Genomic DNA, 17882 nt, shown 5'->3' on the forward strand with positions numbered 1-17882 from the left:
ACTCCCCCCACGGTGGTGGGGGAGAGGGGGCTGTAAACGCTGCTCATTGGTGGCCAGTGGCACCCAGCCCCCACGACTGGGGAGGCTCGTCTAGTTATGCTCTGATCATTCCCAAGTTATAAGCAAGTAACTTATTTAATCCAAGTTCAGGACCCCCGGTTAGTATTGCGGCCAGTGTCCTGGGGCTGGTGAGGGAGGGCTGTGTGTGCATGGTGGGGGGGCTTCCCAACAGAGGACCCTGGAAGCCTTACAGACTGGAGCACTGTAACTCGTCTTGCCGTGACCTGGCACTTAGACCGACAGCATGGTTGATGCAGTTGAAGCTCTGTCTACAGTTACTTCGCCTCGAACCCAGCTTCCTCCGGAGATGCTTTTTGAGTCCTGGCTTAGAAGATTCGGCTGTCTACCCATCTGTAACTTTACAATGCCAGACCTCCCCTCTGGTGGGTCTTCCCGCACCCAGGGGCAATGCAACCCCTTCTAAGCGGTAGGAGGAGGAAAAGGCAGAGTGGACGTCCCAGGAGGTGCTGCCCAGAAAACACAAGCCCTGGCTTCGGCAGTTGCCAGAGCAGTAGACTCGTCACCTCCCTAGTCGGGGAGCAGGCATGCGGGTCCCCCCTCCCCGATGCTTCCAGACGTCGGCAGCCTGGGCCCCACGGGCTGTGGTGTGGAGGGTGGACAAGCTGGTGGGATGACAGCAAATCACAGGACGGCTGGCTGCCCGGCAATCTTGCCATTTTTAAAATATAACATTTATTGCTTAGATGGTTTGATACAGAACAGCTTTTCTTCTCATTCTGAATTTGGAAGTACTATACAACTGAATACAAAGAGGAACCAAAAGTACCAAAACCAAACTTGTGATTCTGTTCATGTGGCATAAACCGGTTTTGTACATAACACGTAGCAGCAGTTAAGTTCCCTTTAGAAAAATATGAATTCTACACGTTTATTATTGTTTCCTGTTTAATGCATGGGCTGAAATCACTGGGATCAACTTCCTTCTTGAAGAAAGAGAGGACAGAGACAAAGAGGGTGGAAGAAGGTACGATGCATCTTTTCTGAAACTGGCATCTGACTGTCACGTAGCTTCCCCCGGGGCTGTGTGGAAAACAGCCCCGGGGCTTCTATTTTGTGTTCACAGCCAGGGGTTTCATGTAGTGATTGAATCTCAGCATTGTGTCCATAAATCAAAGAGAAAAACAAGAGAAACACTTGCACCTCAAAAAACTTTTCAGAAGATCCATATATATATATATATGGATATATATATATATATACTTTTTTTTTTTTTTGTAAAAGCCCTGAGAGAAGGAGAAAGAGAATCAAACAAAATGTATAGAAACAAATTAGCTGGACATGCAAACTAAACTATGATTCACCCAGAGTTTAAACAAATCACAAATTTCACAGTTTAATACTGGGGGAGGGGGGAGGGAGAACGACAAACAAGTAATACATTTCTCAACCTCACTAATAAAATGTGGCAAGACCTTATCGACTACGAGGGTACAGATGGAGGCTAAATAAAGCTTTAAATCAATAGTGATTATGGCAAGCTATGGCCCCTGGCCACGCGGCCGGGCCCATTCCTGCTACATCTCACCACGCGCTAAGTCATGGCTTCTCTCCACAGAGTCGCGACATTTAGTGTGGAGAGCTGCAGAGAAAAACAAAACACAAGATACCCCAAGTAATAACAACAACAATAATAACAATAACAATCGTCATAAAAAAAAAATGAAGGGATGCACGAACTGGTTTTTTAACTAAGCAAACCACACTGGGTATATAGTGATAACGGGATCATTGGTTCTGATTTGTATTCATCTAGAGTAAATCAAACCTCGGGTTCAGACATCCCCAATACAGTTAAAAGTCATAGATACCTCAACCTTTTTCCTTTCACATGCAAAGAGATCGTGCGTCGTTATCCCAAAAGAATAGACATCTTTCTTTGAAGTCTGGGCAGTTGGGATTTTGGCCACTAGAAATCGAGAAATCGGTAAGGAAGTGGGGAGAAAAGGGTCTGTGTGTGTGTGTGTTGGTGAGTGTCGGCAGAGGGGGGAGATTCGGGGGGGGCGGAAGGGGCTGGGATGCGGGGAGGAGGGGTGGCCAGGGGAAGGCGAGCGGGTCTGGCCAGTGGAGCAGCACAGGAGGCCCCTGGCAGCGCAAGGCTCGGGTGCCCTAGAGGTCTCGGCTGAGGGACAGGACGCTGAACGCAAGCTCAGCTACAGTAGGGCAATACTTCTTGTCACTGCTGGTGGCTACAGTGAGGGAATTCTATCGCCTGCATGGGATGCTCATGGGGAAAAAAAAAAAAAAAAAAAAAAAATTCCTGCCTTTTCGCACCCAGGGGTTCGGGCTATTTCAGGAACACTAGAAACAGCATGTTCCGCTTCAAGCACCAACCCCAGTCACAGGAAGGTAAATGCACATCTATTTCTCATCTTCCAATCTTGCAGGTGCAGTTTTATTACCAGCAGTAGTTACTTCCTCGCTTTGCAAACAACAGTAGCACAGGCGGGTAAGGCTTGGGCTGGGTTTGGCAGGAAGACCGGTGAGGGGCAGGTCTTCTCGCTGCCTGGCTTTCTCAGAAGCCCCGGGTGCGTGCACCCTTGCTCTCCCCTCTCTGAGCTGCTCTTCGGCCGGCCGTTCAGGAGCCCGGCCCCCGCTGGATTCTGCAGTCACGGAAGAAAGCTTGTCTAAGTACAGTAGAAGAGCTACCACCCGGGAGTGGGGGGGCGGGGAGGCAAGGAAAGCTGCGGGCAGATGCCCACACAGGGACCCGGGGGCAGCCCAGGTCTCCCTGGACAAATATTGCCCATTTGTTTCTGCTGACTGCAGAGACCAGCAAACTGATGAACTAATAATAATAATAATAATAATAATATTAATAATACATATACCAAAAGGGGGGGAATCAGATACAGGACATCTGTGCATGTTCTCCATAGGCTAAAGTTGCCAGCATAACTCTTCTCGGGAAGTTAAGAATGGATGTCTCGACACTTGCACGGTAATACCATGTCTAACGCTGAAAACACGTACGAGGTTGAAGCTCGAATCTTTCTCGGTTTTGGCTGGCACCAAATTGGAAACCTTCATCAACCACACCCCGCCTTACCGAGGACCAAATTACAGCTCCGCCGGTAGCAAACAGAACAAGAAAAAGGTCTATTTGAGAGAAAAAAGAACATCTTATCCATAGTTCCTCTGGTAATTTACACGAAATTCACATCATTTTCTTCCAGTTATTGGCTATGGGTATCCAAGGGCATATTTTTTTTTTCTTCTGTTTCCAGCTCACAGAACATACGTTACTATCACAGATTCGCAAGAACAAGCTCACACACACCAATACAGAAGGTAACGTTAATGCTTAAATGAAAAGGTCCTCTCCAAATAATTCATTAAAATATTTGCTTTGTTTTTCAAAAAGTCATTTTGGGGAAACACAACACCCAGGCTGACACCGAAGGGCTGGTGAGTACTTAAGGCACTGGAAGTGTGCATGCTGCGTCTCCTGCGCAGAGACGTAAGGCTATGGCACCGGGTGAGACGGCCCCCTCCTGCTCGTGTCTCTCATTCTCTCTGTCTCTCTCTCTCTCGCTCCCCTACAGCTGAAGGGCACTGGGGAAACCTCATGAAATACAGATTCAGGACACTCTGCTCTGCTGGCTTTCGTCTGTGTGCTGGTGGGGGGGACACGATGGGCTGTCATTCCATCCCCAGGAGTGGCGAGGCACCGTCCGCGGCCAGGATGGGGTGGGCGGGCCTCTTGCCTTGCAGCTCTGGCAGGTCCTGCCCGACGGCCGCCGGGCTCTCCGGGTCAGGGTCACCCTGAGACGCCTGCTCCTTGGGGCTGCCTGCTGGAGCGGCCTTGGGAGCACTCCTGCCGGCTTCAGCCTGGCCGGCACCCGCCGTCCGCCCTGCCGCCCGCTCCTCCCTGAGGCCGGGATCCTTGGTGGCGTTGGCCAGGCTCTCCTTCCGGCTCCGGGTGACAGCCACGTGGTTGCTGGCCGGTGGAGCTGAGTCGGCCTCGTTTTCCGAGACGGGGTTGTTGCCGCTGTGGGTGGACTCGCTCTCACTGTCCTCCTCACCCCGCTCCTCCTTGTCGCTGTCCTTCCCGTGCTGCTTGGCGTGCCTGGCCTTCTGGTGGACGCGCTGATGGCGAACCAGGCTGTGCTTCAGGGTGAAGGTTCGCTCGCAGGTCTGACACTTGTATGGCCTTTCTCCTGGAGCGACGGGAAGCGACGGGAGAAAGACATCGAGTCTGTTAACAGTAAGGCCACCAGCCTCCAGCTCTCCGTGCTACATGAGAGTAGCGGGGGCCAGGACCGCTGCCCCACCCCCACCCCCGCGCCCCGACTCAGGGGAAACCCTCCTGTTTGTCTGAAGTGGCAAAATAAGGAAGCGGAAATGTAAGGGGCCAGCCTCGGCTTCTCTCCCCCTTCCGTCTCTCCAACTAGGTTGTTCAGACTGATTCAGGCACCGGGGTCCCCAGGTGGAAGCCTCACGGACACCCAGACTGGCCTGAAAAGAACCTCAGGGGAGGACAGCAAAGGGGCCCCTCTCACAGGGACAGGGCGCCATTTCTGCGGCTTGTGCAGGACAGAGGCACCTCCTCAGTCAAAGGCACCAGATACTCTGTGTTCGGATACGGAGCAGCTGGGCCTTTCCCTCCTGCTCACAAACACTGGGCTGAGAGCAGCTGAGAGCATCACCTGCCAGGAGCCCAAGAATCTCTCTCTGCTGGGAGCCAAGCTCGGAGCCCTCCGAATGCCCGCGCGGCGGGGCGAGGAGCGTGCGGGGACGATGTGTGCACCGCGGCTGCCGCAGGAGCAACGCCCAGACCAAGATGTAGGCCCTAGGCGGCTTTTGTTTTTGGAGGGAGCGGGTGGGATAGGTTTAATCTTTCAGCTTTATGAGTACATCCAGGTCCCCTCCTTTCTACCGAACAATGGCCCCTGCCTCAGGGTTTGTAGGTGGCGAGTTCCAGAAGGGGCGAGGACATGCGTGCAACACGGCCACCCTGACATGCCTGCGCAGCTCCTGCTCAGTGACATCAGCTGGGCGGCCGCAGAGCCGGGGAAGGCCAAGCCCCTGGCTGTGCGCACGTGCGGCGGCTGTCCGGCCGGAGCCCAGGTGCCTCCCGCAGAGCACCGCAGAGCACCTGTCCCTACGGCCCGCTGCCCAGGCCACACCCCCAGTCCTGCCCAGGCTCACCACGGGCCCCAAACGCCCACCCCCACGTGCTTCTAGATGCTTCTATGGGACAGGGCAGCCCTCATCCCCATTCTAGAGCTAGGAAGATGGTGGCTCAGAGGACTGCCCAAAAAGCTCTCAAAACGCCCACTGCTGAGGGGCCGCCCCGCCATGACCCCGCCGGGAGGCAGGATGATCCAACCGCTAGGAGAACCACCAGTCAGATTCCTAGTTCCCGCGGCTTCACGGCCCCGCCCCGCGCACGCTCAGACCACCGCCTCGGGCTCACTGCCCGGGGGGGGGGGGCCCTCCTCCAGGCCGCGGTGGCCCGAGGGAGCCCGCGCCGGCGGAGCGGCCCCCCTGCGCCCCTTACCTGTGTGGGACCTCATGTGCCGAGTCAGGTCCTGCAGGGACCAGAACCTCTTGTTGCACACGCTGCACACCTTCTTCCTCTTGTCTGCCTTGCTGGCCGCGCTTCTCGGGGAGTCCGTCTTTGGCTTCTTGTCGTCGTCACTCTTCTCCGAGGACTTCTTCTCGGCCACGCTCTCCCCGTCCGAGGCGCCCTCCGCCTCCTCGCCCGGCTTCTCCCCCGACGCCTCCGACGACGACGAGGCCACCGCTTCCGCCGGCGGCTCCTCCGAGGGCTGGGCCGGCTGCTCCTCCGGCTCGGGCGCGGGGGCCCCAGCGGGGCCGGGCAGCGGGCCCTCGGCCCCTCCTCCGGGGGCGCCCGGGCCGTCCTCCCGGGGCTCCTCGCGGCCATGGGCCTTCCTGTGGCGGCTCAGGGTCCCCTGGAACTTGAAGCTCTTGCCGCAGACGTCGCAGGCGTGCTTCTGGTCCTGCGGGGCGGGGCCCCCGCTGCCCGCCGCGCCCGCGTCGCCCTCGGCGAGCTTGAAGCCCATCAGCCTGCTGGCGAGGTTGAGGTCCAGGCTCTTGTTGCTGACGGTGTCTTCCTCCGGGCCCTCCGCGTCCTCGTCCCTCTCCTCCACACCGCGCTTGTCGTCGTGCTCCTGGCTCTCACCGGCTCCCTGCTCCTCCGCGTCCCCGGGGGGCGCGGCCGCTCCCTGCGGCACGTCCTCCGCGGGGAGCTCCTCCTGGACCTGGCTGGGCTCAGGGGCTCCCTCGGCCGTCGGCTGCTCCTTCTCGCGGGAGGTGAGGTCCAGCACTTCGCCCCCCGCCGCTGGCGTGTCTGCGTCCGACTGGCTATCTGTGGGAGCGAGCACAGGGGCACAGGCTAAGGCCCGACGCCACCCAACTCGCCCCTTCCAAGAGCCCCACTGGGACTCTCGGCCGGACCGGCCCCCAAGCCTGTATGCCAAACCCAGCGAGGATGCCTCTCCCCATCCCCACCCCCTCCTTGTTCCCACTCGCATCCCCGGAAGGCCTGGTGAACCTGGGGTTAGTTCACGAAAGGCAAAAGGAGCCTCCACACACACGCAGGTTGGGGTCAAGGGACCAGCTGCTCTTGCAGCTCTGGCCCTCCCCTTCCACTGCCCCCCCCCCCCCCCAAGCGGTGCCCTCCACTGCCACACACAGGGATGCTCAGGCCCCCAGGAAGGTGTGAGCGACTCAGGGCAGCACAGACAGAAGGATCGGCGAGAGAGGAGAGTTTGTGCATTCCAGAGACTCGCAGCACTAGGGAGGTTGAGGAAGCGGAGCTGTCGAAGTTATTTTTCCAGTGCAAAGAGATATATAAACATGCAACATACACAGGACCACTCCCGGAACTTAGTACAATGAGCGTCTCACAGAAAATGGCCCCAAGCATGTATTCTGTGCTATGGTACACACGCTCCCACCTGCCGGCTAACTCCCAGATAGAGTTCGAGGCGGAGAAGGAGATGCATGCACACCTGTAGGCCTCCCTCGCTGCTGTGAGGTCCCCACGCAGTGAGTGGAAACACCTCCTAGCTCTTCGTTTGTTCCTACCTGTCCACCCTCCGTAGCAAAACCAAATGTGGAAAGTCTACCAGTTTTTAATGACCTTAAGGGATGGCGCCGAGGCAGCACCAATAATGCCGAACTTATCAGGAGCACCGTCTTCTCTGAACTCAGGTTGAAGGAGGACTTAATGACTTTTTCACTATGTGCTAAGACCGTGAAGCTGTCTGCTGAGACCTACTATTTAATTATCGATCCAGTGGCCAATTTATTACTGCAGGGACTCAAATTCCTCCGACAACCGGGCTGACAAAATCCATGGTTTCGTGGCACCCAGGTCAGAGGTACCTCCCTCCTCATGCCAGATCTCTGATTACAGTACCTGAGCCAGTGCATTCTGGCACCTAAGCAGGCCCCTCGCGTATGTGACCAGACATATCACCATGTCCACCTGTGCCCATCAGTCTGAGTCACCTGATCGATTCAGGGAGCTGGTCCTACCCTTGCCACGGTCACACCTGTCTGGGGCTTTTGGCTCACCTACAACCATCTACACTTCCACTGACATCGTTTCATTGGTTTTATTCGGATTGTGCCTTTTAAGACAGGCACTACTTGAGTATCTCAAGAAGTTTCAGAAAGAGACAAATACTTATGGTGTGACTATAAAATGTATCAATAAATGATTTTTATACATTATCCACAAGTTTAAAGAAGATGACTCCTGAAATATACACACCATCTAGGCTTTATTTTACAAAAAAACTGTACACTCGTTTTCTTGAATCATCCCAATAGGGAGCGTCTATTAAATGAATTTTGGTATAAAGTCTTTAAGTATAGAACGCTCAGTTTCTTTAAAAAAAAGACTTGATCTCTGATTACTTCCTATTTGTCCCAGTATATTCTAGGCTGTTTCTCTTCATTACTTAGCTTTATTATTACAGTTTATTATAGCTTTCACCAAAGAACATGGGTTTTCAAGTTCATGGTAGAACATATTTAAGATGATCTTAAAAAAAAATCGTGATGAATTCTGGAACCAAACCGAAGTAAATATGTTAGTCTCAGATTGTTCTCACTCTTGGGCCCTTCCTTAGTTAGCGTGCGTAATGGAGAGCTCACCCTAAATCCTGTGAAAGGCCAACTCACTTCCTCTGGTGAACAAAAGGGGGCTTGGCTATGCTCTACCAAACTTCCACTAGGGGGAGTGTTTTAACAGGGCAGCCTGTGCCCTTGAAGTTGCAGCAACTCCAACTGATTTTTATTAAGTGATCCTTGGCAACAGCGGACTTGGCCTCTTCTCATTTCCTGAATATCCAGCTTCTAACACCAGGTCCTATTTTGATCCCCTCCTTCTTCAACCGCCTACACCTTCAAACGCAGGTAGCAGAACAGATGGCTTTTCTAAGCAATGCCACCTACCTTAAGTGGTAATTCTCTGTCCCTACCGGTCCCCTCATTTGTGATGCTAAACCTAAGAAAACTGCGCGAGGAAGCAGAGATCCTGCGTGCACAAGGAGATAAAAAACCCACAGCTCCTCCTACGGGGAAAGTGAAGACTTTCATATCAGCTCGACGATGAAATATCTACTGCTTCATGGCAATTCCATGTTCCTCAGCTGAAGTGACCAACCACCAATCTAAACACCCAATCGGCCTGGCCAAGGGCACAGCTGGTGAGGAAGCTCCTGTCTGAGTTTCGCCTCCCCAGAGCATTTCCTGTGGTGCCGGGCACGCGGGCTTCTGGCTGGTAAGGGCGGCCACCCGTAAGGAGCAGAATAAAATGTCCACGTTTCTGCTGACTTAGAAAGTCATATGCAGGTGCCCATAAATATGAAGGCTCCCACAGGCATCACCTGAAGAACCACGAGTATCCCCCAAAGACAAAGTGGGCTAGAGAACCTGTCTGCCCACGAGAAAGTGAACAGAGAGCTTTAGTTCCAGGACCGATGTGCCCCCTTTAAGCCCCTGTTAGCATTCCTTGGCTGGGTGGGTGGGTGGGTGCGGGGGAAATCGAGGGTATATTTTCTTTAAAGAACTTATATGATTAAAAAAGTCAGACTTGGGGCGCCTGGGTGGCTCAGTTGGTTAAGCGACTGCCTTCGGCTCAGGTCATGATCCTAGAGTCCCGGGATCGAGTCCCGCATTGGGGGCGGGGGGGGGGGTGGCTCCCAGACAGCACAGCTCCCCACCCCCACCTGAGGGAGAGAAACACAAGGACACAATTACACCCCTGGACAAACGCCTCTGGGGAGAACCTCTCTGGCTTTGAGCAATGGGGACATGTCAAGCTCGGCAGGGAGTCTGCTTCTCCCTCTGACCCTCCTCCCTCTCATGCTCTCTGTCTCTCATTCTCTCTCTCTCAAATAAATAAATAAAATCTTAAAAAAAAAAAAAGTCAGACTTATGTTATAAAACATGTTTAGGGACTTGAACCTGGGCAGATAAACCTAGAAAACCCCTCAAGAGCTTCCTTGGTCATTTCCGGTCTTTTTTTTTTTTTTTATGGTCTTCCTCTAAAGCCTCTTTTAACTTCATGGGAGGGAGCCCCGAAAGCAAGCTTCACCTCACACCCCCGCCATGCTCACTTGGGTTTGCAGCTCTCCTTGAAATCACTGAACTCCACCTCCCTGAACCCTTCGTCCCCCTCTTTCTTACTATGTATGGATTGTGACCACAATGAAACCAAACATTTATTTTCTCTTTGCTGGTTTCACATTACAGCTTTCAGTGAATTTTCTTTTTCCAGAGGCTTTGTCCCTTAAAGAAACCCTACACAACATCCAGGACAGGGCAGAGGTAGGGCTCTGACGGATGTGGCAAAACAGAACTCATGTAACTGCAAATTTAAAAAACAAATACACCCACAATGTAAAATTTGGTGCTGAACTGAAGCTAAGATGTATATTCTGATTAGCTTTGGGCCTCAGGCTCCTACAGCTGTGCACCCCCCACCCCGACCCCCGCCATGTCTGCAGGAGGCCTGGGTTCTGGGCTCATCCACAGGCTCAAGAAGCTGAATGCAAAATGTGCATCCAGCACTTGGTTCTGACTTGCCTGCCACCTTGGGAAACTGACGGCTCCCCTTGACCTCAATTATCCACTGCTTTCCCTCTTTGGGGACCACTATGGGTAGAATCACATAGCTGCTTTCTTAAACCAGGCTTCGAGAAAATGTTCGGGGCTACCAGGTGACACAGCAGTCAGCTCTTAAACATTAAGGAACGATCGTCTGCAGCAAATTCGAGCTCGCCAGCATCGTTGTGGGTTTTCTGGAGATGGAACAGCTGATCTCTGGTTCACGGGGATCCAAGGTTCCGTACCCTTCTCTACCCAAAGATCCCAGCCAATTATGTAGAAATGGAAGCTGGGGGGAGGAGGCGGCAAACTGGCTTACGTTTTTATGCCCTTAGAGGGTTTGATCTTAACCGAAGAGCCTGGCAGTTCAGGGGCTGGCTTGTTTCACTAGGGCTTGGGGGAAGGCATGGGGGAAAAAGCAGAGGGTCTGGATCAATTCCTCTTCCTGGAAATGCTACCCATTCAGATGTACCCCTCTCCCCCTGTAACTTAGATAAGGACAAGGGGGCCGGGGTGGGGGGGGGGGTGGCTCCCAGACAGCACAGCTCCCCACCCCCACCTGAGGGAGAGAAACACAAGGACACAATTACACCCGTGGACAAACGCCTCTGGGGAGAACCTCTCTGGCTTTGAGCAATGGGGACATGTCAAGCTTTTGAGATCTGCAGGACTGAATCCACACCTGTTACTAAGCCATGGCCAACAGTCATGTATGTAGGTAACCTGCAGCAGCCAATTTTCTGATCTGTTTGTGGGGGGTGGGAAGCACAGAACGCCAGCACTTGGGAGATGCCGGATGTACTGAATAGAGGACAGGAGTGAATACAGAAGCTGTAAGGGGGGGAAAAAAGGTGGCAGGAGACGCACTGAGCAGCCGTTAATTGCTCTGTAGGGGCTGGAGGAAGGAAGCGCTATCAGCACATGAGAATAATACCCGGATTCAGGTCAAGCAGAGATGTGATTAAAGAAAGGACATGCAGAGTGCTTTTTCAAACAAGACAAGGTTTTTTACTGGGAAGAGAGTTACTGAAGAGAAAAACACCCCTCCCCACACACCCCTCCCCCTGTGGAGGGCTGGGCATCAGTACTTCCTGAAATACCCTGACATTGGAGGGAGCCCATCCCTGCTCTGTAGGATGCGGCAGAGGCTGGGCTCTGAGAAAACAACACCCCAAGCTAGTGGGGTTTCATATCCTTTTTAGATGTGATCCTACTGCACCCCCAACCGCATCTCCCACCTCCAGAAGGGCCCCCACAGCACAAACAGGGGTCTGCTGGGGGGGGCCACAGATCTGCCCTAGTGGCTCAGGAAAGTGATCTAGGAACACTGTCGGTGATTCCCCAGGCCCCATCCTGCTGCATGCATGCTCCCGGTCCTCGGCAGGGCCCACTTCTATGGACCGCCTGCCGAGTCTGACGGAGAAAGGGGAGAGGCAGCTGGCCGTGCTTGCATGCACGGCTAGGGTTCGCTACCACGCTAGCAGAGCTCTCTCTCGGAGTTGCCCTCCTCTGTCCCTCTCCTCCTCTCCATCACCCGGAAGCACACTACCTGTGCTATCATGGGGTCCAACATCACTCTCTTTTGACTGGGGGATAAGCCCGTTTCTTCTCAGGGAACAGTTGGTAACTCCGTGTTTGCGCAACTGGTGGCGTTCACAGTTAGATTTGGTAGAAAAGAAGGCATCGCATTTTTGACAAGGGAAGGGTTTCTGACCTGAAGCAGGAAAAAAAATATATATTTATCTGGCTTTCTACTGCAATGAAAAAGAAAAAGTCGCTTTCCATTCATTCTCCTGGGATAACTGGCATTTGCTTCCCCACCCCTTCCTTTAAACACACACACACACATTTAAAAAAATACCGGTAACATCAACAACTCAAATGATATCTTCCCTTATCCTGAGTGAAGTGGAATGAAGGTTTTGTCTTCAAAACGCTAAAAGTTAACAATGAAACCAAGACGTTTAAAACAACAGTATTACAATTAAAAATCTTAACAGTAACAAAAAAAGAGCAAGTAAAGGGATTTTAGAGCACAGCAAGGAAACACCTACAGTCGGTCACAAAGAGAAGCCACCTCTTGGTCATTTCTGGCATGGCAAGGACTCCGACGCTGGGAAATCAAACCAGCATCTTGGAGCCCGGGACATCCCTGGGAGCCATTCCCCTCTCCCTGGCCCACAGTGGACCCGAAGCAGGGAAACGCGCCTCCTGTCCGACCCGCTGAGACAGTCCTACGGTGACCTCTGCCCGCGCTCACTGCGGTCCTAGCAGGCTAGACGGAGGCGGCCTGCTCCTTGCATTAAAGGTTCTTTGTTCCCCTTGCTAGTAGTACGTAGTGACCCACACAGGACCGAGTCTGTTAGGGGATCAGGTGCTCCGGGCCCCAGACCTGCCTGTGGAGAGAAGTGGCTGAGTAGGCCCTACCTCCACCCCACTCCACCATGGGGTAACTCCTGAGAGAGGAGTTCCCTGCTCTGCGTTGCCCTGTCTTAACCTTCGATTTTGATCCTTTTTTTCCGTAAAGACAATATGTCAAAACGCAGACTAGGCTCCCCTGTAACTTGTCCTGTGCTTGCGTGGCTGGAGGTGCAGGGAAAGCCAGGGCGAGGAGGGAGGGAGGAGGAAAAAGGGGGGGCGCCAAGGGAAGGGTCGGGTGAGCTGAAGTTCTGGAGAGAGAAGGTGGCGGTAAATCATTTACTCCATCACTGGGTTCTTGTTTCCCCCCAAGTGCTAAGGTCCCGGTTTCTGGTTTTACAGGGGCACAGGCTTTGTATACTAACAAACACAACGGCCGAGCTGCAGCCTGGCCTGTGTGCCTCGTAACCTTGGGATGGCCAAAATCAAACGCCCGTGTCAGGAACTGGCCGCAAAGTCAACCAGCACAACCCCCCTGGAACACCAACCCCGGGGGCCCTTCAGCCTCGGGGGGACGACCCACAGATGCCCGATCTCGTGCAGGTGACCAGCCCAGGCACTCACTGCGAGTAGACTGCCTGGGCCAGGTGCCCGGAGGGGGTGTGGCTCAGCACAAGGGGAAGGGAGCAGGAACACCGTGCACCACACAACTCCAGGGGGTGCCATTCACACCGAGCACGCTGGTGCACAGCCCAGCACCACCAGCATCACTGCCCCACTGAGTTCCAGCATCAGCAGCCATCAAAGTGAGGGCCATCCCTTCCCTGCTGAGCGGCAGGACCCTTTCAGGTGATGCTTCGAAATCAACGGTGGAACTTTCTAAGAATACAGATGCCCGGAACCAGCAAAGACCATGGAATGAGACATCCAGAAGCCCTGCGTGTATGCTCTTAAGGAGCCCCACATGGGACCTACAGGATCAAGTGCAGAGCAGAACCCACCGACTGCTTTCAAGTTTCCCTCCACAAAGCTCAGGGAGTGTTTTCTGCTAAGTTATACAAATGACATTAAAAAATATATATATATATCACGCTTTTGCATGCAGACTGGTTGTGCTTTTTTTGTTCTGTTTTGTTTTTGGCGTACGCTTCAAATTATTCTTGCTTTTCACTAAAAACTGAACATAATCTTTCATAATTATTCAGTCTTTATTTTAAGTATGAAAAATAACATCTTATCGTCCAAGATCAAATATCATAGCATCTCTGAGTCAGGCCAGACTGAGAGGGAGAGACCCGGCTGGGAGTGAAACCAGTCAGAAGCTGAATGATGAGGAACTGTAGGAGTCTTGATTTTAAATACAACCACCAGTTCCTTACTTTTTCCCATTACATGGTTCACTTTGTGATTTTACAGCTGGGTTCGGACAGCCAGGCTCACACCCCACGACGAAGATTCAGATTCTTGTGCTAAATTGAGAAGACCCAATGATGTCAGAAGGTTCTCAAAGTGACAACTAACAGGAACCTCTCAAAGATCCCCCTCTCACTGCGAAAGCCTTACACTTACGCATTCATTCACTCACTTGTTGATTTTGACTGACAGACAAATCTTATACTGTGAAAAGCGGTGTGCTCTCTGGAGTGCATGGACAGAGAAAAACATGAGCCCCTCCAGTATTTTTTCATCAGATGGGTTTCCCCAAAACTTGTTGGCTGGTAACCTACAGGGAATGCATCACACGATTTCATTTATTTGGGTGACTGTCACAAGTCACGGCTCTGCCAGGGGTGTTTCTCAATGTACCTGTAGCCATAAGGAGTGCCCTTTGCACCAAAGACCTACGGCCTCCCTCCACCTCCAACAGGAGCCGTGAAAACCGTCAGCCAGCCAGTTTCCCTTCCAGAGAGCAGACAGGGAAAGAGAGAAACCCTATACTACGTGATGCTATCTGGCAGGCACCCGGGCCATCGGGAGCAGAAGAATGAACAGCAAGAGTAAGTGGGATCACTCCGCTTCCCACCCACAGACGGCTTCCTGCTCTCTGTTGGTGACAGAGGTGCACACAGGGCTGGCTAAGTGAAGATGGCCAAGGCTGCCCCTTCAGAAAGGCAGAAGAAGCCAACCAGCACTGGTGTCCAAAGCACTTTCCATGCGGAGGCCTACACATTGTACCGATTTCAACTCACGCCGGCGGCCTGTGAGCAGCAGGTGGGACAGGCTGAGTGCAGAGGCCCTCAGCCTAGCAAAGAACAGGCGCTAAAACCAACTGGGAGAATCCCAAAATGTCAGAGCTGGGGGCAGGGGAGGTGGGAGGCTCAGTTCATTTTAGGAGAAAAGGGAGGAGAGGAGGAGGAAGGTGAGGAGGAGCAAACACGGGCTGACTGCATTTTCTGTATTCTCTTGGCTTGTGGCCTAAATGAGGGGGAAAAGGGAGGGACAGTGGACTGTCCTCTCCCAAAGGGGCAACACTACTCAGGCAGAAGAGCCAAGGAACCAGGAACCATCCCTGCTCCCCAGGACACAGGCTAGGAGGAGAGTGCAAGGAGGGAGCTCAGCCGTGCACAGAGAGCTCACCAGGGAAGATGAAATAGGACGGCAGACGCCGGCTTCCTCCTGAGCCATGATCCCGAAAACCCGAGCCACGGGCCCCTCGGCCGCAGCAAGCCCCACCGGTCTCCCTAATGCTGCCCCTCCAGGAGACTACATACGGATGTTACGATCCCTCGGTGCATTTGCTAAGAGGTCGGGAGGGGGCGGACTCTTGAGACACAGATGCGGTTTGCCTAACGGCGATCTAAACCCGGACACCGCTCGCTCGAGGCTTTGGGCTGGAACACAGCTGGAGTTTAACACTACTGCCCCCAGCCCCCAAAAAAGAGAAAAAAAGAAAGCCTCTTTTCTGTAGAATGCTTTTTGTTTACGGGGCTGTTTCAGAGGCGTGTTTAACTCCATCTTATTCCAAGGTTTCTGGAGGGAGCACGTCCCAGAGAGCCAGGCAACCAAACACAGCTGGGGGATTCTTCAACAGCAGAGCGTCTACCAGGAAAACACGTCTGTGGGAAGAGCGGGTGGGTCAGTTGGTCTCCCAGGCTCCGTCCAGCTGGGATACGCGATGAATGGAAAATGTCCTAACACGGCACCAGGCGCAGCCAAGTGCTCTATGAAACTATGCAACAGAGGTGAGGCTGAGACAGTCCCTGCGAGCTGAAGCAGAAGGACGGCAAGGAGCTTACAAAGCCCAGGGGGCGCCAGCTTATACGGCGCCTGTGCGTGCGGCTAGGACCGTCCCGCGGCCCTTAGGGCTGATTACTAGGATTCGGGTCCGTAACTGTGTTCCCCTCCTCTCCAACCCCTTGCCAGTCCTCTGCACCGGAACATGGCAGGACATGTCAGGACGGCAGGGGCAGGCACACCCTCTCTTCGTGTCAGCACAGAAGCAGCCACACCCCCCGACCGTGGGGCAGCCGCAGCGAACGTGACCCTGGCTCTGAACTCGGGCTCGACCGCTCATGACCCACCCCCAGAACGACTGGCTGTTACTCATTTCCTTGCTTCAAGATGTGGACAACATCGCCCTCGTGGGACGGTCACGAAGACTAACTCTGGAAGGTCTCTCCACCAACGCCGAGTGCTCCCCTCCAGTCAAGGCCGGCAACCCTCAGCAGGAGGGCACGGCAGTGAGAACACGGTCAGACAGGGCGTCACGGACGGGGCTGCAGGAGACACAGCCACGCAGGGTCTAGGAACGGCTTAGGGAGAAGGGGCAGAACATGTTGATGTTTACGCCCACCCCGCCGTACTCCATCTTCAACAGACCTCCCCCATCTTCCTTGCCTGGTTTCAGAAGCTACGAGACTTTAAACCAACTAGGACATTTTGGCATTCAAAAGCCAGGCGACTGAAAGGATGCATTCACAAGTGGGAACTTCTGGCAGGCACGTGCAAGACATGGGCAGAACCCTGGAAAGCAAGTACCAGCCACTCCGGTCCTCCTAGGGAGACGGTGGTTTGCTAGGAAGAGGAAGTCCGGGAGTAACTGGCCTCACGCTCGGACAATGTGCACGCTCTCTACTAAGCACAGGACTCCCAGCTGCGGGGAGGGTGGGGGGGGCGGCATCAGGGGCGAGCAGAGGGTAGGGCATGGCAAGAGCCATGCTCCTCGTCAGATCCAGCCATCTGCTTTCTGGAAAGTGGTAACAGAAGTACTCACTTCTCCAAAGGCTCTGCAGCTGACAAACAAGTGCCCCCCCCCCCCCCAAAAGGGTAGCAAGAGCCTGCTGTGCGGGGCACCTCCTGTTTACCATGCATTTTCTTTTCTGAACTTCCTTCAGAGAACTGTGGCTTTACTTTGTCAGGCTTACAGGATTTCAAATGAAAATGACAGTGTGAAAATGTAGCATATACTTCACAAATCTAGAAATTCTGTTCAGTAGTGGAGTCCTTGGTGGACAGGCGCTCCTGGCTTGCTGCCACCTGAGTCCTGGATTCGAGGTCCCACCAGCCCAGAGAGAGCACCCCCCACCCCGGCCCACTTGCTCTCCCCTCCCCGTTTCCCAGGGACTGCTCGGCGACCGACCTCCCTCACTAGTAGAACAGCCTGCCATGGGCTCTTGGAAGCTTCTGTGATCACCACCACTTCTGAATGAAGCCTTTCCACCTGGGTACAGAGCGTGGCTCACACCTCATTCCCAGGACCTCCCCCTCGCCAGTCCTAAGCCTTGTAAGCCAGATTTAGCAACTAAAAGCACTTCAGTCTGAATTTCAGATAAATAAATGACAATTCAGTATTTAGTCTATCCCCACTACTGCATGGAAAAATACCTACACTAAAAATTATTTGCTTTTTATCTGAAATTTAAATTTAACTAGCATCCAGGATTTTATCTGGCAATCCTGTATGATATAATTCTCTATTGGGTTTTAGGTCCTACCCATTAGTATTCGGGTAGTAATCTCCAAAAGGCTAAGGCTCTCACCCTATTTACCTTTAGCTCAATGATATAAACCCTGTATAAATATTCAGTAAATTAGAATTAAGAGGAGAGTGTATGGTCATGTGACTATGCAAAGTACCTGGTATAAAATTACTTAAAATGTACCCTCTTCAACTTCTCTTTAAAAATCAACATATAGAAACTAACGCTTGAAAAATACTTGGGGCTATCTTTTTGGCGATTTAAGTCCAAACATTAGACTTAGAATACGATTATACCTGGGTGTTTCTCCGGAACAGCTGTTGATTTTAGTATAAATAAAATTAAAAAAAAAAAAATTCTACCCACTATTTGTCACTGATCTTCCCCATAATTGGGAAGCTGGGATTGCCTTAGCGAAATGAAAGAGAACTGCGAATT

General features: G+C 52.9%; 1 protein-coding gene across 9 annotated transcripts in view; it reads right to left on the reverse strand.

Annotated features, from left to right (window-relative positions):
* Positions 1 to 730: 730 nt before the first annotated feature.
* RREB1 (ras responsive element binding protein 1) overlaps positions 731 to 17882 on the reverse strand; it is a 177281-nt gene continuing 160129 nt past the window's right edge. For 8 of the 9 annotated variants that reach the window (XM_064597206.1, XM_045866412.3, XM_045866408.3 and 5 more), the window contains 3 exons: positions 11717 to 11881; positions 5582 to 6412; positions 731 to 4238 (listed from right to left, as the gene is read on the reverse strand). In XM_064597206.1, coding sequence (XP_064453276.1) covers positions 3721 to 4238; positions 5582 to 6412; positions 11717 to 11881 — 1514 coding nt within the window. In that variant the 3' untranslated portion in view covers positions 731 to 3720. The remainder of the gene's footprint in view (positions 4239 to 5581; positions 6413 to 11716; positions 11882 to 17882) is intronic. The other variant, XM_064597208.1, reaches the window with a different exon arrangement.

The sequence above is a fragment of the Mirounga angustirostris genome, unplaced genomic scaffold, assembly GCF_029215605.1.
Source record: "Mirounga angustirostris isolate CCGP_5_RB_7025 unplaced genomic scaffold, mMirAng1.0.hap1 SCAF_8, whole genome shotgun sequence".
In the NCBI taxonomy this organism is placed as follows: domain Eukaryota; kingdom Metazoa; phylum Chordata; class Mammalia; order Carnivora; family Phocidae; genus Mirounga; species Mirounga angustirostris.